Consider the following 24262-nt stretch of genomic DNA (forward strand, 5'->3'; position numbering starts at 1 on the left):
TCACTTTCAGTCTGTATGTGTCTCTAGGTCTGAAGTGGGTCTCTTGTAGACAGCATATATATGGGTCTTGTTTTTGTATCCATTCAGCCAGTCTGTGTCTTTTGGTGGGAGCATTTAATCCATTTACATTTAAGGTAATTATCTATATGTATGTTCCTATTCTCATTTTCTTAATTGTTTTGGGTTTGTTATTGTAGGTCTTTTCCTTCTCTTGTGTTTCTTGCCTAGAGACAGTCCTTTAGCATTTGTTGTAAAGCTGGTTTGGTGGTGCTGAACTCTCTCAGCTTTTGCTTGTCTGTAAATGTTTTAATTTCTCCATCAAATCTGAATGAGATTCTTGCTGGGTAGAGTAATGTTGGTTGTAGGATTTTCTCCTTCATCACTTTAAATACATCCTGCCAGTCCCTTCTGGCTTGCAGAGTTTCTGCTGAAAGATCAGCTGTTAACCTTATGGGGATTCCCTTGTGTGTTATTTGTTGTTTTTCCCTTGCTGCTTTTAATATGTTTTCTTTGTATTTAATTTTTGACAGTTTGATTAATATGAGTCTTGGTGTGTTTCTCCGTGGATTTATCCTGTATGGGACTCTCTGTGCTTCCTGGACTTGATTAACTTCCCATATTAGGGAAGTTTTCAACTATAATCTCTTCAAATATTTTCTCAGTCTCTTTCTTTTTCTCTTCTTCTGGAACCCCTATAATTCGAATGTTGGTGCGTTTAATGTTATCCCAGAGGTCTCTGAGACTGTCCTCCATTCTTTTCATTCCTTTTTCTTTATTCTGCTCTGCAGTAGTTATTTCCACTATTTTATCCTCCAGGTCACTTATCCATTCTTCTGCCTCAGTTATTCTGCTATTGATCCCTTCTAGAGAATTTTTAATTTCATTTATTGTGTTGTTCATCGTTGCTTGTTTCATCTTTAGTTCTTCTAGGTCCTTGTTAAATGTTTCTTGCATTTTGTCTATTCTATTTCCAAGATTTTGGATCATCTTTACTATCATTATTCTGAATTCTTTTTCAGGTAGACTGCCTATTTCCTCTTCATTTGTTAGGTCTGGTGGGTTTTTATCTTGCTCTTTCATCTGCTGTGTGTTTTTCTGCCTTCTCATTTTGCTTATCTTACTGTGTTTGGGGTCTCCTTTTTGCAGGCTGCAGGTTCGTAGTTCCCGTTGTTTTTGGTGTCTGTCCCCAGTGGCTAAGGTTGGTTCAGTGGGTTGTGTAGGCTTCCTGGTGGAGGGGACTAGTGCCTGTGTTCTGGTGGATGAGGCTGGATCTTGTCTTTCTGGTGGGTAGGTCCACGTCTGGTGGTGTGTTTTGGGGTGTCTGTGGACTTATTATGATTTTAGGCAGCCTCTCTGCTAATGGGTGGGGTTGTGTTCCTGTCTTGCTAGTTGTTTGGCATAGGATGTCCAGCACTGTAGCTCGCTGGTCGTTGAGTGAAGCTGGGTGCTGGTGTTGAGAGGGAGATCTGTGGGAGATTTTCGCTGTTTGATATTACGTGGAGCTGGGAGGGAAAGAGAGAGAGAGAGAGAGAGAGAGAGAGAGAGAGAGGGAGGGAGGGAGGGAGAGAGGGAGGGAGGGGGAGAGAGAGAGAGAGAAAGAAAGAAAGAAAGGGAAGGGAGGAAGGAAGAAGATAAAAGAAAATAAAATAAGGTAAAAGAAAATAAAGTTATTAAAATAAAAAAAAAAAAAAGGACGGATAGAAACCTAGGACAAATGGTGAAAGCAAAGCTATACAGACAAAATCTCACACAGAAGCATACACATACACACTCACAAAAAGAGGAAAAGGGGAAAAAATAATAAAGCTTGCTCTCAAAGTCCACCTCCTCAGTTTGGGATGATTCGTTGTCTCTTCAGGTATTCCACAGATGCAGGTACATCAAGTTGATTGTGGGGATTAATCCGCTGCTCCTGAGGCTGCTGGAAGAGATTTCCCTTTCTCTTCTTTGTTCTCACAGCTCCCGCGGTTCAGCTTTGGATTTGGCCCCGCCTCTGCGTGTGGGTCGCTGGAGGGCGTCTGTTCTTCACTCAGACAGGACGGGGTTAGAGGAGCCGCTGATTCACAGGCTCTGGCTCACTCAGGCCGGGGTGGGGGGGTGGTGGGGAGGGAGGGGCACGGAGTGCGGGGCGGGCCTGCGGCGGCAGAGGCCGGCGTCACGTTGCACCAGCCTAAGGCGCGCTGTGCGTTCTCCCGGGGGAGTTGTCCCTGGTTCCCGGGACCCTGGCAGTGGCGGGCTGCACAGGCTCCCCGGAAGGGGGGTGTGGAGAGTGACCTGTGCTCGCACACAGGCTTCTTGGTGGCGGCAGCAGCAGCCTTAGCGTCTCATGCCCGTCTCTGGGGTCCGCGCTTTTAGCCGCGGCTCGCGCCCGTCTCTGGAGCTCCTTTAAGCAGCGTTCTTAATCCCCTCTCCTCGCGCACCAGGAAACAAAGAGGGAAGGAAAAGTCTCTTGCCTCCGGTAGGTGCAGACTTTTCCCCGGACTCCCTCCCGGCTAGCCGTGGCGCACTAACGCCCTTCAGGCTGTGTTCACGCCGCCAACCCCAGTCCTCTCCCGGTGCTCTGACTGAAGCCCGAGCCTTAGTTCCCAGCCCCGCCCGCCCCGGCGGGTGAGCAGACAAGCCTCTCGGGCTGGTGAGTGCAGGTCGGCCCTGATTCTCTGTGCGGGAATCTCTCCGCTTTGCCCTCCTCACCCCTGTTGCTGCGCTCTCCTCCGCGGCTCCGAAGCTTCCCCCTCCGCCACCCGCAGTCTCCGCCTGCGAAGCGGTTTCTAGTGTGTGGAAACCTTTCCTCCTTCACGGCTCCCTCCCACTGGTGTGGGTCCCATCCCTATCCTTTTGTCTCTGTTTATTCTTTTTTCTTTTTCCCTACCCAGGTACGTGGGGAGTTTCTTGCCTTTTGGGAGGTCTGAGGTCTTCTGCCAGCGTTCAGTAGGTGTTCTGTAGGAGTTGTTCCACGTGTAGATGTATTTCTGATGTATCTGTGGGGAGGAAGGTGATCTCCGCGTCTTACTTTTCCATCATCTTCCCCTAGATCCAGGGAAGGATCTTAATTCACTCATTCATTTCTTCTCTGAACCGGTTACTACAGTGTGCCCGGCAGGCATTTTTCCAGGCCTGGGAAACACTGGTAAACAAGACAAGAGGATCTCTGCCCTCAAGGAGCTGAATTTTGGTAGGATTGATAGACAGTTAACAAATCCAAAAGTAAATATTTACAGCTCATGGTAAATGCTATTGCAGAAATAGGTTGAATGCCGCAGTGGAGAATGGGGCGAGGGGAGGGATGAGATGGAAAGCTGCTGTGGAGAGGTGGGCTGGGAAGGCCTTTCTTAAGCTCAAATCTAAAGGATGAAAGCCTCCAGCTGTGCCAAGGGTCAGGAGAAGAACATTCCCATGTGCGGAGCTGTGGGCACAAAGACTAAGGGAGGAAGAGCCTGGTGTGTTCTGGAAACTGCCAGAAGGTTGCGAGTGCGGGACACAGCAGCAGTGTGGGAGGCTCTGTAGAGGATGTTGTACTTGCGCCGAGACCTGAAGGGAGGGTGGGGTCCTGGGCTCAGGGGCTGGAAGTGGGCAGGTGGGGAGCTGTGCGACTGGCGGAGCACGCGGCGTGTGTGAGCAAGTCCATCTGGCCAAGGGTGAAGTGCAGTGCGGCAGGCAGGGCTCTGATGACGAGGCTGCAGTTCCCCCTGGCTTTTGGGGGCCCAGGGGTAAGTGGTTGCCAGGCCGCCCCTCTGCGATTTTTCCCTTGCTTCCTCTCTGCCTTACCCTATTCCAGAATTCAGATTTCCCTCTGGGGTCGGACATTCTGACTGTGTCTTCCGTGCTAAACGGTGTTGAGCCAGCTCTGAAGCTGATACTACCCTGGGAGTCAATTATTTCATTTTCTTGGAGTGAATCAGTTATGAACTACTAACGATAATGATTCATTATCCTGTCTCATGCTGGCAGGGGCTGCTTCTCCAGCAGCCCACAGAAGAAATTGCCCTCCTGATTGATTCTCTGCTCTGTTTCGCCCTTCTCTTAGAATGGCTATTCAAGTGGACAAGTTCAACTTTGAGAGTTTCCCAGAATCCCCTGGGGAGAAGGGGCAGTTTGCAAATTCCAAGGAGCTGGAGGAGGAGAGGCAGGAAGCCCGAGGCCTGGAGATCAACAGCAAGCTGGACATCCACTGGACCATCATATCCTTTTCCCGGTGCCCACCCCGACCTGCGGACCCCTGAGGAGGACCCCAGAGGGGTCAGTTGTTGAGCGCTAGCCACAGATAGCTCACAAACGGCATGGCAGGGAGATACGGACCAAAGAGTGGGCATTTTCTTACCCTTCCACCACGCCCAGGGCCCCACGAGTGAAGTACAGGTTCAGGATGAGGAAAGGCCTCCTTGGGGCCAGAGCTGCTCTAACTTGGATCATGTGTTTCCTGTCAGCGTTGAGATCTGTGTTAGTGACCGGTTCTAACGGCCACCTATCAACGCTGGGCTTGGGGTCGGGAGGTTCCACATACTGACAGCTGAACACAGGATACGATTGTTGGGGAAACTGGAATCGGGCTGTACAGCTCAGCAAGGCACGCAGATGCCATTTTGAAAAGACTGGGGTGGGGGCGTTAGGAGGACTGCACTAAAAAAGACGGTTTCATAAAATAAGTAGCCCTGCCTTGAGTTTCCGATCAGTACCTGGCTCGTGGTAGACACTCAGTTGGGTGAGTGGGACTCTGGAGAAAACTCAGGTTCACTTATCTATTTACGTGTTTTTTCCAGCAGTCTTTACTCGGTGCCCGCTTTGGGTTGGGTATGTGGCAAGTTGCCTGAGGGGCTGCAGTGCGCAGGCAGGGCCTCATGGGGTTGTCCGGTCCCAAAGAGCGTGTGCGTCATCTGGGGATTAAACGGACGGCTGGGGAGCAGGGACAGAGCGTTATGCCAACTGCTGTGAGGTTCAGAGAATGAAGCTGCCGGGGGTAGGGCAGTCAGGGGCGGCTTCACAGAGGGGGTGTCGCCACGGTGGGCTTTTTAAGGGTGAGTAGAAGTTTATCAAGGGGACAGGGGTGGGAGATGCCCCACAGTTCGCATGGTGCGAGAGGATGGCTCGCTCAGGGCGTCTCCCAGGAAGAGGCAACTCTGATGGGAATGTCTGTTGATTACCTTGTTCACACACTGGTTCTGTGGAAGTGGGATAGTCACAGGCTGTTGTGTGGGCTCGTCGCCCTGGATTCTGGAATCAACCTTAGGCTGCAGGAGGCACAGCTTCCGGGACCGAGGCAAGTTCCTTCGCGCCAGCTAACGTGAATCTGGGCTTGGTAGACAAGACCCCTGTCTCCGAGGAGCTTGTGACAGATAAAGCGCTGTAGACGGAAGGCTTTGAGAACCAGACGCCAAAAACTAGAGCGCTCAGGGGCTCACGGAGGGAGCCTGGCATGCATGGTGGAGCTAGGCGTTTGTCTTCTGTACAGAGAGAAGTGAAAAGGTGGGGGGCCGTGGGAGGTGCCCTTCCCTCGGTGACCCCACTTCTCAGCAGAGTCAGGGTCCAGTCAGCCGGCGCTGCTTGAGTGAGCAGAGTGTGGTAGCACGGAGGAAGGCGGCACCCACACCGCGCCCCAGGCTCGCTGCATCCGTCACCTCTGTCAACTGTTCACACCTCTCTGGTCGGCACCTCTCACGGTCCGCTGGGGAAACGGGATCTCAGCAGGGTGAGCTGACTCACCCTGAGTCCAGCCAGGAAGTGGTGCAGCCAAGGACGCACCCAGGTGGGGTGGCCGGCAGCAAAGCGCTTACCCGCCAGTCCAGGTCCCCATGGGGAGCGTGGTGAAGGTGCTCATATCCTGTGGTGGGAAGGGGGGCAGGGGGGCGGGCGGTCGTAAAAGGAGGCCATTAGCGCTCAGTCCTGGCGTCTACATCCTGGCACGAGCCAGGAGGGTCCTTTCTGGGCCTTGGGTTGCGGAGGCTCCGCACCTCCTGCGTGGAGCCGCGCTGGGTCCTGGAGCCTTGGCTTCATGCAGGGCCTCGTGCAGAGCCAGGCAGGCCTGGCTGGCACCCGTGGAGGAGGGGCACTGTGCTCGGGCACCCGGTGGGAAGGGCTCATCCTTCTGCGGGGTCTCATTCCCCAAGTTTCACGGAGACTGGGCCTCACTGGGAGCCAGGGCGCACGGCAGCACCTGCGAGTGTCATTTCCTGGGTGCTGCCCCCAGGGGTCCCACATGGTCCTCGGCACCGCTCAACAGCTCCCAGGGCGTTTCTCACCACGTCTTACTGATGCAGCTGCCTCTGAGTTCCTGCAGAGAACGGGGAGGAGCCAGCACTGAACCCCGCGGCCTGCTTGAGCCCACAGTCCTTGCCTTCTAACGGGGTTATATTGACCATCAAAACTCTGAACGTGCTTTGAAAACTATTATTGAAAACGTACTAAAATGTCTTTGGGTTTCTCTCGTTTTAGCCTTGATTCTTTCAAGAAGCTGACTTCCCTATTTTGTGTTCGATTAATAATTCATGCTGCAAATCCTTATTGAATGCCTACCATGTGCCAGACACACCTGTCTCCTAGTTTAAGGATTGGAAGACTGTCCCCAAAGGCGAATTTGAGTGAAGAGAATTAGCATTAAGGACATTCCCTCCCTCCCCACTTCCCCTCCTATCTGGTAATGACATCTGGCATGGGATGGATAGCAGACTTTTGCTATTGTAAATCTAAATTCAAGCAGATGGAAAGACCAAAGATTGAATTGGCTAATTATTTCATTATGCATTTTAATATTTTCTCAATATTTAGACTTCATAAAAAATTTGAGCCTAGTTTGACACCCACTGTAGTAATAAAAATGGCCTGTATGTGGCACGTAAGGCTGGACAGACGTGTTTTAAAGGAAACTGTGGCTCTTGCGGTAGGTGTGTGCACGCCTGTCTGGGTAACATCTGCAACATCCAGATACGTGGCAGGGACACCGGGAGCTCCAGACCTACTCTGCACCTGGCTAACAGCCTGTACGTATTGTTGTTTCCGTGTGCTGAGCCCTGGAGACACCCCCAGTCTGCGGGAGGGGCAGACGCAGAGACGGACACTCACGGTGCAGCCCGGGAGGGCTGAGACAGCTTTCCTGCGGTAAGGACCGGCAGGGCTGGAGTATTCTAAGCACATTCCTGACACACACTGGGGACCTGAGTCGTCCCCTGTGACTGGTTGTACAGAATGCAGTCTGGGGCAGCAGGGGCCAGGCGTCTCTCAGGCTGTGCGGAGCAGTCGGGCTGCCCTGCCTGCCTCCTTGCCCCCTTCCCTCCTCCCCTCCCTTCCTGAAGACGAGGGTTCGGTTCTGTGGCCTCCTCCTTCAGGTCCTGCCCGCAGCAGCCTGTGGGCATCGACCTCCAGGGCTCTCCCTGCAGGCCGTGAAGATTTGTCCCTCCCAGTACAGCCCAACCGTGCTTTCAGGTCCCTCCTCTTGTCTGACCTCCCCCGCCACTCTGTGAAAGATGCAGGGCAGGCTTTATTTTTACTTTTAGTTTTTAATTTACATTTTATTGACGTCTCGTTGATTCACAGTGTTGTGTTTATCTCTGCTGTACAGCAAAGTGACTCAGCTATACACATATATTCATTCTTTTGTATGTGCTTTTCCATCATGGTTTACCCCAGGAGATTGAATATAGCTCCCTGTGCTGTACAGTAGGACCTTGTCGTCTATTCATTCTGTATGTAACAGTTTGCATCTAGTAACCCCACACTCCCAGTCCGTCCCTCCCCCTCCTTGTAACCCCTCCCCCCCTTAAAATAAAGGGCAGGCTTTATTACAAGGAGCCTGGTAACTGGCCGAGAGCCAACACAGTCCACGGGTCCCCACAGGCTGCCCGGTGGGTCAGGAGACCCACCCCTGCAGGGACAGGGTGACCTCATGTGGAGGAGGTGGTGGAGGGCACCTGGCCATCCAGGGGCAGTGAGCACCAGGGGCCTAGTGGTACTTTCAGCCCTGGCGCTCCCTGGCTCTGAGGTGGGGTTTACACGCTGGCCCCGCCAAATGAGCTCATGAATTGAATACTGCTTGTTTCCCCTAGATTTACGGTACCTGTCTCTTTTCTGTTTATCACTTCCATCATCATCACTGCTATGAAAACCGCCGCTCGCACGGCTCCTGTGTGTCAGTTTCTTAGTGTGTTGTCTGCGGGGCTGGGGAAGGGATGCCGGGCAGCGGAGCTGGACGTGGGACCGGCAGGCGCTCTTTCCCTGCCTCACCCCTCCCCGCCAGCCACTGGGTCTCAGCCTAACCCCTCTGTTTCCCGTTCCTCCCAGTGTAGTGGGGGGAGGTGACGGTACCACGAGGAGCCCCGTCGTGTGGCGCCTGCAGGACCAGCGCCCTCCCCGCCGTCAGGCTTGCCCCCATCACACCTGGGGCTCTCCTGTCCTTGCGCTTCGATCCTTATTCTGCCCAGGACGAAGGACTCCTCACAGAGACCTGTCCTGAAGCCCGCCCTCTTCCCTTGCCTATCCCTTGTGCCGCCTCAGCCTGGTGACTTTGAAAGGGAATGTCCTCCTGAGCGCTCCCATCTCGCAGGAGGAACTCGCCTGGGGGTGATGTCCGTGGGGCTCCTGGGGGCGGGGAGGGGCGGCCTGCACAGAGAGGCCTGTCCGTGCTTTCCGGATAAACACGCCCTTGCTTTCCATTCTTCTTCTTTGAGCCTTCTTCTTCCCTCCAGCTTCCACTGTTGGACCCTTTTTACTGAAATTGGGAAACCTTAATACAGCCAACTCTCCCGGAACTCTGTCAGTAGCAGGTAGTAGCCCCCGCACATGACCCAGTGACCGTCTGCATTTGCCTTTGGGCTGGGACCAAAGATGCTGCATCGTTGGGGGCCGGAGCCCCGGCTCCGAAGGTCTGGCTCTGCTGTCTCCTGCGTCCAGCAGGGAGGTGGTGACCTGTCAGGCCCGTGTCTCCATCTGTTCAGCACCGTGACGACCCCTGGTCCGGGTTGCCGGTTGCCGTTAGGGTCAGTTCTAACAATTGTATCTGCCCTTCTGATCCCGTACCAGGTGCCAGACAGGATATTAGCACTTTCCCTCAAACCTACAAAACAGGTAATACCTACCCCTTTTTAAGAAGTAAATAAGTTGTTATAAAGCAGAAACTAACACACCATTGTAAAGCAATTATACCCCAATAAAGATGTTTTAAAAAAAAACAAAAAACTATATGACCTAACCTAAAAAAAAAAAAGAAGTAAATAAGTAAATTTTGGAAATTAAGTAACTCACCTGAGATGGTGCCGGGAGCTGGAAAGCCAGGATCCCAGAACGCGTGTTATTTTCCTGTTGACTGAAGTCAACCTGAAGTGAGGCCTCACCCTCGTGGTGCCGTCACGGCCCCTGACCCTAGGGTGTGTCAGTACAGGGGACACGCTTCCTGCTGGAAGACTCGGCGCTGCTCAGGTGACCCGGCCTCAGGTGAGGCTTCTCCTGGACAAGGGACGCTGGGCCAGACCTCCCCCACGACTGTCCCCTGGCGTCCTCACCTCCACCTCTGCTGGGGCCTGCCTGAAAGGGGCTGGGTTGGCAGTTCTGACAATCACCCAGAGCGTCTGGTTTGGGGACGTATGGAAGCTGACCATATCTGTTTTCACTTTCCACGGTAATTGAGAGACGGAGGAACAAGCATCAGCATTGGAGCAGGTGTGGGTCGTCCTTTATGGTTGGCCTCACATGTTCCATCTTCCACGGAGCCCTCTCTGCCCCCTCTGCCACCTGGCCCGGCTGGAACTGCCCCTCCTCTGGGGTCCTGCAATTCTCAGTGCTTAACTCTTGTTTGGAATACTGCTTACAGAGCACAGGAAAGTTTGGTTTCTTCCCAGAACTGTCTCCCTTGCCAGGCTGTGCTGTTCTTGAGGTCAGGCGGTGTCAGCAGCTATTTCCTGATGACCTATGATGCGCTGCGGCTTGCGCCCAGCGCCGGGGACACTGCGGTGAGCAAGATGGGGTGTGGACTCTGCCCGATGGAGCCCAAGCTCGAGCTCTCTTCCCCGCCCCGGTGCTGCCTGGAATCCTTCCATGTAGCTACTGAAACCTTTTGGTGACTCAGTGGTTTCCATTTGATTGATGCAGCCGATGGTCACCAGCTTGGTTGCACTACGCTGAGTGCTGTGATGAACGTAGGAAGGGAGTTTGCAACCAGCAAGATTCGTCTGAGTGGAAGCCCGTCTCCATTTCCAGGGGGCAGCCCTGCGCAGGCTGTCTGCGGTGGAAACAGATGCGGGAGACGCTAGGAGCAAGCTTGTTTCGTCAGCGCCCCTTCTCGCTTTCCTTGCTTTTGTTGCAAATCTCTCTTCAGAGAGCATTTCAGGGTTTGCTGAGATGCTTGCTGACCTGTTAGAATCCAACCCCATATAGGTTTCCCGACAGGGACTGGGTGCCCAGCTCAGCTGATCCCCACGAAGCTGGCGGCCTGGACCATCTGGGCTGAGTCTCTGCCAGGTGGTCTGGTCTGGTAAGCACGCGTCTCCCGCCTTCTGTCTGGAGATCGTTTGTAACCATCTGGCTGCTCTGAGGGTGAGGCAGAGGCTCAAGGACCCCAGGGGTACAGTGGGCCTTAGGTGCCGAAGACTCAGCAGCCCAGAGTGGGGGCGGGAATGTCTTCGGGGGACGCAGAGGGCACAGAGTCCTTAATAACTGGGAAGGGGAGTGTGGCCGTTCTCTTGAGAGCATGGCTGCGCCCCCGAGGGGCTGCCTTCCCAGGGCTGGCCCGGGCCGTGCCGCTGATGGTGGCGTGTCTGGCCCCACAGACACCAGTGGCCCTCTATAAATCCCAGAAACGCAGCAGCGGCTGTGACGTCTGTCATCAGTCTGTACTTGGGGTCAACCCTGTAAGACTCTAGGCACGACGTCCTCAGTTTGGTTGGTCACCACCAGGACAGGCCACCTGGCATACGGCCACACCTGGCTTCTCAGCTTCCGAGACCGCATCCCCGCCAGTGAGGAGAATTTGCCGATAGCCAAGCCCTCCTCCCTTTATAGACTGAGGCAGAGCTCTCACTGTTTGCACCGGATTGCCTGAGATGGCCTCTCAGCCTCTCTAATTGGCTTCTGGCTAACTCTCACAGATGCTTCTGATGGAGCTCTGTCTTCTCATTCCCTGAGAGAAATTAAGTATTTTTAGACAAGACTCCTTTAAAACGGTGCACTAGGCTTTTCTGATAGTCATGTTAGGAGAGAGAGTTCTATCTAAATGGATTTTAATACAAGTAGCTCCCTGTACCGGTACAGCTGATTCCTTGATCATCTTCAGTAACATGCAGGGTTGCATCTTGTATTTGTCTTTAGGGAGTGAATGTTTATAGCTGTGGGTAATCACTTGGTTACGCCTTCAATCCTCATAGTGGGGAAGCCGTGCCAGCCCAAGAGAAGCGTTGCTCCCGACCCTCGAGGATGTAAAGCTGCCCTGGCCCTTTAGCCTTCAGGGGACGGAGGGAGTGAGGTGGGAGGGACACATATTTGATTCTTGACTCCCCCGAATCCAAATATGTATACCTTGAAGTTACTCTGAATGGAATCAGGGTTTGGCTCACAGAGAGCATAGATTTCAGGTTTCGCCGGCTCACGAGAGTGGAGAAGGACTTTTCCCTAGTATGCAAAGCAAAGTTCCAAATCTGTGTGTGTGTGTGTGTGAGAGAGAGAGAGTGTACACGCACATGAGTCAACGTGCAGTGTGCTCATGTGATTGGGTGCACGCTGGGCTTTTACACATTCTGTGCACTTTTGGCACGACAGTTATTGTGAGCATGTGTATCTTATATAATAGAATCATAAAATTACAGAGCTTAAGTAACAGCTAACACCTTATGGCACTTACTAGATGCCAGCACTGTTCTGAGCAATTTACCTAGATTTACTCAGTTTTTACAAAAACCCTGTGAAGTAGTTTTTATCCACAGTCCACAGATGAGAAACCTGAGGTCCTGTGAGTTTACCTAACTTGTTCCAGGTCACCCAGCTAGTAAGTGGAAGAGCTTGGGTTCTCATCCAGCTGCCTGGCTTCAGAGTCTGTGCTCTTATTAGCTCTGTGTTGGGCAAAAGAGCAGAAGAGCATCTGGTCTCTGCCAGGGCCTTCACGTTATCCCCATTTTTCAGATGAAGCCAAAGAGACGTAGCGTTCCTCGGGCACGCCGCTGATTGGCACGCCTACCTCGCAGGGCGCTCTCCATTTTGCCTGCCCTCCAGCCTCTGACTCGACTGTTCTCCCCCCGCAAGACCTGCAGCCCCGAACCGCGTGCAGACTCTCCCTGGCAGTTCGTGGCGCTGTCCAGGGAGCTGAGCCCAGACACCGGCGGCCCTGCTGGGATGAGAACAGCCCAGCATCAGCATTCTCAAAGTTCATGAAGCAAATCGGAGGACAGAGTCATGGGAAAGAGGCTCATTAATCACCTAAAGCAGCCTTTCCATTAGCGTAATTTCTAGTTGTGACAATCTGCTAATTGATTTGAGCTGAAGTGGGGCTGGGCTAAGTCCCTGCACCTGGGGTTATCACTCCAGAGCTGTCACATGGGGCGCAGACAACCCATCTTCCTGGCGGGGGTGGTGCCAAGGTGCAGGCCTGCTCCTCAACGAGCTCCCCACTCCGGAACGCTCACCTGGGGGCCCGTTTAGGAACATCTGCATCGGCGGTAGACCACTTACAACAACCGGGTGTTCAGAGCTCGGCGCTGCACTCCCCTGTGGGAGGACCCAGGCCTGCCGCCCGCCAGGCTGCATGTTCCCCGAGGGAAGAGCTGACTGAACAGTCGCTTCTTCTAGAGCATCAGGCTGGGTCCTGGTAAACTTCAGTCCCATACACACAGGCAGGATCTCAAAAACTGCTCCGTGGTTTTAAACGGTCCTGTGATTGCAGTGCATGACTGAATATTTCACCGCTAACGGGCTAGCAGAAAATGAAAGGGAAGGTATTTTATTAACTTGCTGCATTTTCCTAGCATCTGGCGTTGTTTTTAAGATTTGGAAGCAAATATCCATGGTTCCCAAGACTCGTAGAAGATTAGCTGAGACAATGTGCATGAAAACATTTGTAAACAAAAAAGCTCTGCACAAATATTGATTAATTAAATGTAATTAACAATGATGGGTGACTAATAATACTAAGGGATCATCCTTACACAATAGGCTGGGCTTCTTAAAAGTAGGAAGGATCTCACCTGGTGGGTCTTCTCGTCCCCAGCAGCTACCACAGCCCACGCTGTAGGTATTGATACCCTGATGTGAATCCAGGCCCACCCCCTGGCAGGGAGGAGCTCTGCACCTGGAGCTGAAGGGCTAAATTGGATCCTCCCTTCCTGGCTGTGTGGCTTAACATCCCCGAAGGGGTTTCCTCAACCTAAGGTTGCTGTGAGCACTGTGTGAGATGCCCCTTAGGTAAGTAGGTGCTCAGTGAGAAGCACTGAGCATTGATGGAGCACCTACTGTGTGCCAGGCGCAGTGCCACTGACCAGGGGCACTGTCCCTTACTCTCCTGGGTTTGGAGCCACAAGCAGCCCTCTGAAGTCTTTCTTACTGGTTTGCAAAAATAAGCGGCCAAGCAGTCGTGACAGCAGAGCTGCCCGCTCATCAGCCCGGCAGGTTTGAGTCGGGGATGGCAGTGAGCAAGGGCCAGCCCGCACTGCAAGGCTCGCCACCTCTGAGAGGCATGAGTGAAGTGTGGTGGCTCCAGGGAACTCAGCCGTGGCTCTGAGGCAGGAAGTGACAGGCGCAGAGGGCGCTGTGAGAGGGATGCGTGGCTCCTTGCGGGGAGCCAGAAGCTGCCTGTGGGAGGCTCCAGAGGCAGAACGAATGTGAGTTGGATGCACTGAGCTGGGCACTTGAGTTTTCTTGCGTTCCAGGCGCACAGGGGTTGTCGATGATCATTACTTGAGGGTGTGGCTAGGAGACTTGCAAAGCCTGGTTGGCACCCACAGTGGTCTACATTCCCCCTGCTGCAGTGTCACCACCCCTGCCCTCCTAAGGGACAGGAGTATATCTTGGGGGCAAGAACCCATCGGCTGACCTGGAAACTTAATTGCTGCGTCCCAGGTGACTAGGAAGGGCTTGAAGCGGGGAGACAGGTACTTCAGCACCACGGAGAGCTCCCCGTGGGCCTCCCTCAGGGCTGGAGGAAAGAGGCTGGCCACCACGCACCATGCTGGCAGCGGGCGGTGACTCTGCCCCTGGCAGTGCTGGGGTCCTGGCCGGGCCCCGGCCCTGTGCACAGAGGATCCTCGTTTGTCTGGTGGGGATCACGGGTCCTGGCTTCCAGGTTTATTGTGAGGAATCGATACTGTGTTCATAGTAAAGTGTCTGAAAGTGTGGGCTGCAGTGTGGGCTCCAGGGTCAGATGGCCTCAATCCTGCCACTTCCTAGCCGTGTCTGCTTTCTTGTTATCCCCACGGGCCTGAGTTTTAAAAATCTCTGCAATGGAAATAACAGTCCCTATTTTAAACCCACCACATACTCAATTTGAAAATAGTATTAAATTGAGAAGATACATGTTAAACACTTAGCACACAGCCTCTCTCATGGGACTCGCTTTGGAAATACTCCTTCTAGCAGAAATAATGATAGGAATTATTGTCCTCGTCATCATTCTCTGTTGACCTCTTGCCCCCACCGCCAGAGTCCATGTGTTTAGGAAAGAGAAGCGGCTGCCATGTCCACTGTCCTCACCGTAACATTGTAACCTGGGCTCTAAAAGTGCCCGATAGAGCATCTGCATAGCTGACTGGTCAGCCAGGCTTGCATTCCTGTGTCCAGGCTCAGACACAAGACTGCTTTGGTGGCTCATGGGGCTGAAGGGGAGGGGAGGTGCATGCAGGTAATTAGCTTTACTAGCTCAGCTGTATAATCTTATGGCTCATGTCCGAATACTGAAATATGCTATTGGAATGGTTTCCAAAGCCCCAGTGCCATTTGGCAACTTTGTAATTACTCACATGCTAACTTGCTCTTCTCACTAATCATTTCAAAGGCTCCTCATCCTGGCCGCGTTTGTTAGGCACTCTTTCTGTTCTTCAAGCACCGGGGTGCGATCAGCCTCAAATGCCTGGCGTGATTTTTTTTTTTAACAAGAGGGAGTAATATGCCGTATTCTGAAGTCTTAATTTCATACAAGTGAAAATAACCCCCAAAGAGAGTCAGGAAAGAAAACAGAAAGAAACACACACACAGATGTGGCCCCTGCACCACTTACCCGGGATGTTGACTCATGCCAGCATTCATTTAGTCATCAGACAGTGTTCATGGAGTGGCCACGATGATCCAGACACTGTTCCAGGCCCCAGAATGAGGGCTCTGCCCTCGCCCAGTGGACAGGCGAGCGGTGAAGCCAGACGATGGAAGACACACACATGTAGTGAGGGCTGCCGAGGGGATGCCGAGAGCCTTCGGAGCAGAGACAGTTCAGAGAGGCCTTCCTGGAGGAAGTGAGGTCTGCGGTAAGGGTTAAAGTATGAGTACGGTGAAGAGGGGGAAGAGGGCAGGGAAAAGCATTTCCAGGCAAAGAGCACAGAAGGTGGAGGGTATGGAGTTCTGAGAGAGCACGCTGTGTTTTGGAAGAATTGAAACAGGGCCAAGGCAGCCAAAGCAGGACCCGGGGCTGGAGAGGCAGGTGGGCGGTGCTCCTGAGCGTCCTGGACGCCAGCAGCTTGGCCTGTGCCCTGGTCTGAGGCCCGTTGCCGCGTGCGGCCAGCTGGCTCTCCTGGGCAGCCCTCTTGTCTGAACAGCTTTCCGTGGATGCTCGGCTGGGCTGTTTGAGGGCTGGGCTGTCCCCCTCTGGCAGGAGGGACCCGGGAGCTCTGGTCTTCATTCCCTCGGGGCCTCGGCACCCCTCGCTCCCTGCCCCAGCCCGTTCTACTCTGCCTGTGTGGCTTTATCCCGACCTGGCTGTCCTCAGGCTGGGCAAGTGCAATGGTCTGTTCCTATATTGTCATCTTTGTTGGAATGTGAGCCTCTCAAGTTCAAGGTTCACGTCCAGTCATTTCAGTGTCCTCAGTGCTTCTCACCATGCCTGTCTTGTTTCAGACACACTCTGTGTTTGTTGAATGCAATTAACTTGCTAATGGAAGAAAGTAATGGGATTTTCCCCCACTTCCTCAGTCACTAGAGAATGTCAGGAATGACATTCTTCCCTTTTGATTGCAACCTAAGTACTGGGGCTTTAATTTATGTAGGAAAAGGGAGAGAGGTTTATAGATCTCTCTCTGAGGACCACACTGGCTGTTTAACATTAGCACCTTGGAGACGTCTGTTTTCTGCATTTCTAAACCTAATTTCTTCATCCACCGATACTTGCTGAGAGGCCGTATGACTTCCTCGATTATGAACTCGCGTGAGTCCGTTTGTAATAATATGTGTAATTACATCAAGATGTATAACAGGGCAGACGTGAAACTGGCATGAAACCGACACGTGTAGAGAGACGCACTTGGTTGTATTGAACAGTAAGCCACAGTTTGCATCCTTTTTAGGAAAAACAACCTTCCCTCTTCTTTATTTCCCCCAGCAAGAATAGCTGTTGGATTGAAATTATCCCAGTGGATTTCCCTTCTTCACGTAACAGCTCAATTTACCAGATCTGGGCCGGGGGGGTGGCGGTGGGGGGGGGGAGGCCCTTGCCACATTTACGTACCTGTTTCCCACACACTCAGGTGATATCTTGTGGTTAGTTAGACCATCCCTGGAGAGCAGGGGGACGGTCACCTGCCGTGGGAGGTTTCCCGTCTGGGAGTCTGTGGAGAAACTTCTAGAACTTCTCCCCCTGGCCCGGGACTCGGAGGCAGCGGAGTTTTCCTTAACGCGGCTCACCCCTCTCTGAAGCGCACAGGTGAGGCGAGTGTGGAAGGACTCCTGAGCCAGCTGGTCCTGGAGCATCTGCAGCTGGCCCCTCTCCTGTGGGGTGAGTACCGCTCGTCACCTCGGGGGCCCGCGCTCCTTTTCTCAGAATGCGCAGGCTCGCGCTTGGCGGTGTGTGGGACGTCACAGAGAGCCGTGGGGGGAGGGAAACTCACCGCCGCGCCGGCCTCTGCGTGTCTACCGAGCTCTGCCCGGGCACAGCCTCGTGAACGGGCTCGCTGCCCTCTGAGCACAGGTGTGGCCGTGACGTGGAGGTGCCCTCGGGGTCCATTTGCTGCGGAGTCTGCCGTCCTCCGTGGGGGTACCTGGTGTCCGCATGGGCGTGTCTTCTGCAGATGTTTCTGCATCTCCCGTGATCAGGGTGGTGGGCGGGAGCGAGGCTGCGGTTAGCTCGTCTCTCCTGGACTAGCTCTGACAGAGTTTGTTTGGTAAACACCCTAACTCAGCCTGGCGCTCAGCCCGTGAGCGATCGCTCTGAGGTGGCACTTCGAAAAAGGCATTTGAACGTTCGCTGCCCGTTGCACCTGGAACTCTCACCCCAGTCTCTGCCTTCCTAAATAGCGGTGAAACAATTTTGTTGAGAAACAAACTAAATGTAGAATTTTTGTTGAAGTGGGAGTCTTTATTATCCTCTGGAAATGATTCCATCATGTAATCTATGTTGGGTCAGATGCAAACAATCTTGTACGTGTACCTTCTTCTCTTTACCCCAGAAACCATTGTAAATTAGTATCTGGTATTTCATCCGCTTAATTAATTAGCTTGACCTCCTCCTTTGGCATGCTGGAGACACAGGAAAATTATCCCAGGGGTCTGAAGAGAACAGGCCTTCCTCCTGGCGTTCCCGCACTTCCCCTTCAGTTTGTAAGAGCCCCTCGCGCTGCCCGGGGGCTGCCCACTCTGCTGGGCTCCCTACTCCCGCCCGTGAAGGTTGTCGGGAGTCCTGTGAGGGGCGCTGACACGGCAGCTGTGAGCGGACTGCTGCACCGGGGGCTCCTTCCGTGGAAGCCGCCCGCCTCGCTGGTGCAGACCGAGTGGAAGGAGGCGGGCGGTGTTTCTGCGGAATGTGTCACTGCTTGCACCTCTGGGGGGGTCCCTCGCTTTCCTAGTTTGGAATGTGTTGTCTCTTAATGACCCGGGCTCAGCCAGCTACTTCCACCGTATGTGGTAGCTGAGGAGGATCAGACTCCCAGCCCCAACCAGCCCGAGGAAACACAGTGACGCAAAACTTGTATTAAGGCATCATGTCAGTCAGAAGAAATTCCCCAAGGCCTCAGCAGTCTGGGAGTGAGCCCTGGAGGGTCTGACTCATTCCAGAGATTGGGGGTGGGGAGGGTACATTGGGAGAGGTCAGAGGCCCTTGCTGGATTTGCACTGGTCTCCTTGCAGGTGTTTTCCTTGTCATGTGTCACATGCATACCAGTGTGTTGGCAAATAATGCAAGTATTAAAAGATTTTATCCTGGAGAAGATGCATGACGTTTTAAACAATAATACCAGGACCTGAAAGGCGTTTCTGGCAGGAGGTCTCACTGGCAGTGTCCGCGGTGCCAGGCAGCTCGGGGCTGCGCTTTCGGGCTCCCAGCAGCCTCCCTGGCAGCCCAGTTCCTGTCCTCGAGGCAGCCACGGTCTCCAGAAACAGTGCGTAGTATTTTCCTGTTCAGAGTGTCATGATTAATTTAACTCTTACCATATCTGGCTGCTTCCAAGGAACATCCTTCTGTAGACTTTCCTGACTTTGTCAGTTTCCTAGCTTTAGAGTTGTCAAGTCAAAAGACGTGCACATATTTAAGGCTCTTGAGCTGTTTTGTCAAGTGACTATGTGACTCTTGGTCATTGATCATGACATGGGCATTGTGGGAGCCTGGGTTTCTGGGGTGACTTTCTCACTCTCTTGTGAACGCAGTTCCAGGTTAGTGGCCCATGAGGGAAGGCGGTGAGTTTCGTCTGCTTCCCTCCTGCCCCAGGCTGGCCTCCCCAGCCCACTGTGCGTGGGGTGGGGTCTTCATCCCTGGCCTCAGCACACGTCACCTCCCACCCTCACTGTCCCCTCTGCAGTGGAGCCAACATCTTGGAGCCACCAGCTCCTCACCCCATAACTTGGGCTGTCCTCCTGGTTCTTCAAAGGCAGCTTTCCACACCCTGGACTCTTGACCTTTCCACTAGCTCACTTCATGAAAGCAATATATTCTCACTGTAGAAAGCCAGGGGAAATCAGAAAAGTTGGATAGAGAAAAATTACCCTTTTCCCACATCCCCCCCCCCCAAAACAGTCTCTACTTCATTTGTGTGCATTTCTAAGTCTTTTTCCTGTCCCCCAACTTAAATTTTGTTCATAGAGATGATCATACTGTAGTACTTCTGTGTCCTTTTTTATACTTGACAAAACATAAGTATTTCCCATGTTATAAACATGTCTTAACACATGCTGTTTAAGTCCTCACTGTAATTTCATCAAATGGATACAAGATAACTTAGTACTTGCTCTGGTGTTTGGCTGTTTCTGTTTTTTGGAGGTGTTTGTTGTTATGTAAGTTACTTGCATTGGCTGTACATGGAGCTTTCTCTGTGTTTTGGGGTCGTTCCCTCAGCAAGGATACCCTGAAATTGTTAATACTCTATGGAGTGGTGGCAGAGAGCACAGCCGTCAGGTTTGCTGCGTGATGATGACTGCATCACGTGCCACAGGCAGACCTGTGGATGGCACAAACCCACCACGGGTCTCAGTCCTGTCTGCTGCTTCCTCTTGGGGCAACTTCTGTGGACGAGTCAGCAAGTCCTCTGGGCCTGGGTTTCTTATTTGTAAACTGGAGATGCTGAGGGCCCCAAATCCTGGGCGAAGGTTTGAAGAGATGCCTGTGACCTTGCGAGAGTGCGTTCCTTCCCTCTCAGCGGGGATGTGGGCCTGGGGCGGTGGGGACCACCAGGACTGATGCTGTGTGGTGGTCGAGGAGGAAAGGAAGCTAGATTCTGGGGTGGATCCAGGACTGCATGCGTTCTTTCTGCGGAGCATCCCAAGGCAAGGCAGGACCGGACAGGACAGAGCCGCGGCAGGGCTGGGGAGGGGCCTGGGACGGGACCGCGAGTCGGCTGCCTCCTGTCTCTGTCCATCCGGGAGCAAAACTGCGAGCTGGGGAGGCTGCACCTCCGGGTGGGAAGACGAGGCTGGGAGGGTGGCAGAGCCCAGTGGGCTTCCTGACGGCCTGCTTCGAGGGCCAGTTCCAGTCGTTTCCATGGATACTGGGTGGTGGTGACTAATAGGCTAAGCCGTTTCCCATGATGATTTGATTGTCCCACGGCTGTGCCCCTTCTACCTTCTTCAGCTGACAGCTGAAGCTTTCCTCTTCATAGCTTCGTGGTGCCCGGTCTGTCCTGTCCTTCATCCACAGTCAGTGAATACCAGTCAGGTGTTGGCTACATCTTGGAGGGGATGCTTTCAGTGCACAGCCTCCAGATCATCACCGAGCAAACCCCCAGGTCCAGGGCCGAGCTGTGATGTGTGGGCAGCACTTGTAGGCACGAGGGTAACGCCTGTCAGGGAAGCAGCGGCCACGTGATGCCTTGTGTGAAGTCACCCACTGCCCTGCCTCAGAGAATGATCCACCCTCACATTTGGGGAGCATGACGCCAAACTCTTCGTGTGGTTTGTCCGAGCCGCACAAGTCTTGAGGTCATGATTACTGTCCCCCTTTTACAAATTAGGAAACAGACTCATGGGGGTTTTGTTGCTTCAAGTTATGTGGAATACGTAGGTTCTTGGATTGATGGATTTGTCCATCTGCACCAGGCACTGTCCCAGGTGCTGGGGACACAGAGGTAAGTTAGACTTGATCCCGGCCTTCCAGACACTCCTGGTCTGATGCAGGCAGGGGGCCCAGGTCGGTCAGCAGACCATCCCCATGTAGCCTGGTGCGCTTGCCAGGTGGGAGCTTGGCGGGTGTCCTGGAAGCGGAGGCCGGAGGCAGCCCTGGACCCCGACACTGACCACCTGGTCAGTCTCAAAGGAGCCAGCACTGTGCTTGGGATGAGGCACACAGCCCGCGGCACCAACGGAGCTCACGGGCCTCCCTGGGGACAGAACCACCTGGAAGGCGCTATGGGTTCATCACATCTGCACGTTGCTCCGTCTACCTCAGTGGCCCCTTCTGCACTCTGCCAGCTCCGTTCTGGAGTCTGGATCCCGGCGCGCCAGGCAGCCAGACTGTCCTGAGCCTGAGGTCGGGCTGCATCCCGCCCTCCTGGGACTCTGCGGGGAGACGCGGCCCAACTCCTGCAAGATGTCATTTCATCAAACTGGGTGACATGGAGGCCTTGGTGGGGGAGACGGTTAGTTTGTTTCTAGCGTGAGATTCGTGAGGACCGATGGCAATACTTGTATCTTGGATGCGTGTGGTGCAGGCCTCCCTGGCAGGTGAGCTGCCCATGGACACCCGCCTCCTTCCCAGGGAGCTTAGCAATGGCGCTGGGCTGTGGATTTCTCCCCCACAGCCTACGTCTCCAGACAGCTGCTCCCGGGCCAGGTTAGCACTCAGGCCCACGGTCCAGGCTGGGTCTGCTGGGCCAGGTGAATCGGGTGGTTTTGGTGAGTCCCAGCGGCTGGTCAGCCTGGTCTGAGGACCCCTCCCTGAGGCCCAGCTGTGGTGAATGGCCATCTGGTCTGAGGCCCAGCTGGCCTGGCAATGGGTGCAGGGAAGCCAAGGGGCTTGAGTCACTGTCCCTTTGGCACCTTTGCCAAATATATATATATATGTATGTAAATTGATTTAAAAAAAAGGAAAAATAATTTATACAGGATATAAAAAAGGAAGGAAAAAAGCTGAAAACAAAAAGCCCATATAAAATGTATGGACACCAAGGGGGGTAAGTGGCAGGGTGGGTGCTGGTGTGCTGAACTGGGAGATTGGGATTGACGTGTAGACACCGATGTGTACAAAATGGATGACTAATAAGAACCTGCTGTGTAAACAAACAAACAAGCAAACAAAACAACTAATACTAAACTTTCTTTGGGTTATTTGTATGGAAATATGTTAATATAAATGTTTCAGACATTACATGAAATTTCTAAGTATCTTATATGTTCTGGTATAATGTTATAAGTCATAATTCTAGTTATTACTTTAAAATGTGTATCTCAGAAATAACTAAAAACAAAAACAAAACAACAACAACACAAAAACCCATACAAAGAAAAAGCCCCAGGCCATGATGCCCCGCCAGGGAATGACCCTGTGGGACCAGCCAGTCCCCTCCTGCCCTTTCGTTGTTGGGTGGCAGCCCTGCCCTGGGCCCCTCCATGCCAGGCGTGTTCTGTGAGCTGCCCTCCCCCTCCTCGCAGCCACTGAAGGCAGGCACCGCTGTCTGTCTGGAGCCCCGAGAGCCTCGGCTGTGCTGGGCCCCCCGGCGCCCCAGAGCCTGTTCCTGCCCTTCTGCAGCACCTCTCCTCTCTCCTCTCCCCTCCCACCACCCGCTCGACCCTGCCCCCCATTCTTCTATTTGGTCCCAAGCATTCTAGTTTTAAAAGCATGTTTGGGAGCCTGCTTTATTGTGATAATCTTTCCCAAAAGAATAGCTGCATTTGGGGAGCACTTACTGCATGCAGCGTGTCCAGTAACTCTGTCACCTCGTTTATTCTTCGTAACTACCTGCTGGAATAAGCATTAGTCTATGTTTTATGGAAGAAACTGCTGAGTGAAAAGATTCCATGACTGGTCCCCCAAACTGCTATTCCTGCCCCCAATCTGCTTCCTGCGACCTGGGGTCCTCCCTGCAGCCCAAGTGACCCTCCCAAACGTGACCCCAATGATGTCACTCTTAAACACTTAAAACAATTCCTTGTCTCCCATTATCACTGAGGATGGACGGGAGCGTCCTTAATGAGGCTTAGAAGTCCCTCCCTGACCAGCATGCCTGCCCCTCCAGCCTCTGTCCCCCGTCTCTCTGGGCTCTCCCAGCGCCATCCTCCCCGAGGTGTGCACCCCGGGCTCCCTCCGCTGCTCTCCCTTCTGCCAGGAAGTTGCCCTCTCTTCCAGGCCTGTTTCCCTGTGCCCCGTGATTTCTCCTAGTCCTGTCTTTCCTTCTTCAGTCCTCCTGGGAAGCCTTGCTTGCTGCCCACACCTCCATGCTGTCACACCCCACCACCGAGCTGCACGTCCTCCTTTGTGTCCCCTCCTCAAGTTCTCGTGGCCTGTAGATGGTGTCCACCACTCCCAGTGAGCGCCCTGGGAACAGACAGCATTGACCGCACCCGCCGGGTCTCGATGTTTGCTGACCGCGTGGAAGAATCGGTGGATGAAGGCCATCCTCCTCACAGGGTCAAGGCCATCCAAGTCCTAGTCCTTAGACGTCCTCCTTCCACATGACTTAAATGCACATGACTTCTGTGTTGACGTGCCCAAGTATACCCTTCTGGCTGGCTATTAATGGTTTCCAGGTTTTCCATTCATAAGACTAAGGTGGACATTCTTGGCATCTGCCCTTCTGCCCCCGGGTCAGTCCCAGAGGGCCAGTGTCCAGGGCAGGGTTACTGGTGCTTTGTGGAGGCGTTGCACGCTTGTGGCCAGCTTGGCCTCCAGGGAGGCCGTACTGATCCACACTCCCCCTGGCAAGGAGAAAACGAATTCACCACGGGTCACTCTGGATCCTCTGTGACGCAGCAGCCGGGAGGGCCAGCTCCACCCCAGGCGTGAGGGGCCAGGCTGAGTGAGGCCCTGCCCTTGTCCTACCCCTGTGCCAGGAACCCAGGCAGCCTGAGTTGGAGTTTGCTTCTGGGGCCCAAGAGTCAGAACAGGGTTTCTGATCCTGGGCCAGAGGGTACGTCTCTCCGAGCCAGGTCCCTGGAGAAAGCTCAAGGACAAAGGACAGCATGTAAAACCAGGTGGATTGAGTTTCCCTCAGTCCCCAGCTCCTCCACCTGAAATCACTGCGCTGCACCCCTCAGTGCTCTGCTTAGACATCCTCCCGTCCCGGCAGTAAGCCTTCGCCTCTCGAGTTCCCACCCCACGTTGTCTTTGCCTATTCACTTGTCTGTCTTGCTCCCGAGACTGGGAGCTCCGTGTGGGCAGGTTAAAGGAGGTGCTCAGTAAGCTTCCTGCATCCGATTGAGAGGGACTTGGCCTGAGGGGAGCAGGTGCACATACCAGACCTGCAGCCTCTGGCCTCGGGGACAGGGGTCGTGGGCATCCAGGGAGGCCCACGACTGTGACTGCCTCGGGGCCCCTTTCCTCGGAGGGAAGGTGACAGGTGGACCTGGAAGTAGTGGCGTGAGGGCGCTGTGGAGAAGGGGGTCCTGCCCAGCCCAGGAGCTGGCCGATTCCCGCCAGCTCTGTTGTGGTTGTTCGTTGTTACTCTGGGCCTCCAGTGAAGGCCATGGGTGATGCTTCGTCCTCCTCTTTCTACAAAGGGGGGCCGTGAGGCTTTCCTTGATG

The 24262-nt window shown here is 53.6% G+C and overlaps 1 protein-coding gene across 3 annotated transcripts in view; it reads left to right on the top strand.

Annotated features, from left to right (window-relative positions):
• The window catches only part of TRAPPC9 (trafficking protein particle complex subunit 9), a 510030-nt gene that overhangs the window by 383696 nt on the left and 102072 nt on the right, over positions 1-24262 (top strand). For all 3 annotated transcript variants that reach the window (XM_089898680.1, XM_089898678.1, XM_089898679.1), the window contains 2 exons: positions 4025-4177; positions 16788-16879. In XM_089898680.1, the coding sequence (XP_089754806.1) occupies positions 4025-4177; positions 16788-16879 (245 nt within the window). The remainder of the gene's footprint in view (positions 1-4024; positions 4178-16787; positions 16880-24262) is intronic.

Source organism: Delphinapterus leucas, chromosome 17 (assembly GCF_059928025.1).
Source record: "Delphinapterus leucas isolate spDelLeu-1000000601 "Yukka" chromosome 17, BTC_Dleu_Yukka2, whole genome shotgun sequence".
NCBI classification, from domain to species: domain Eukaryota; kingdom Metazoa; phylum Chordata; class Mammalia; order Artiodactyla; family Monodontidae; genus Delphinapterus; species Delphinapterus leucas.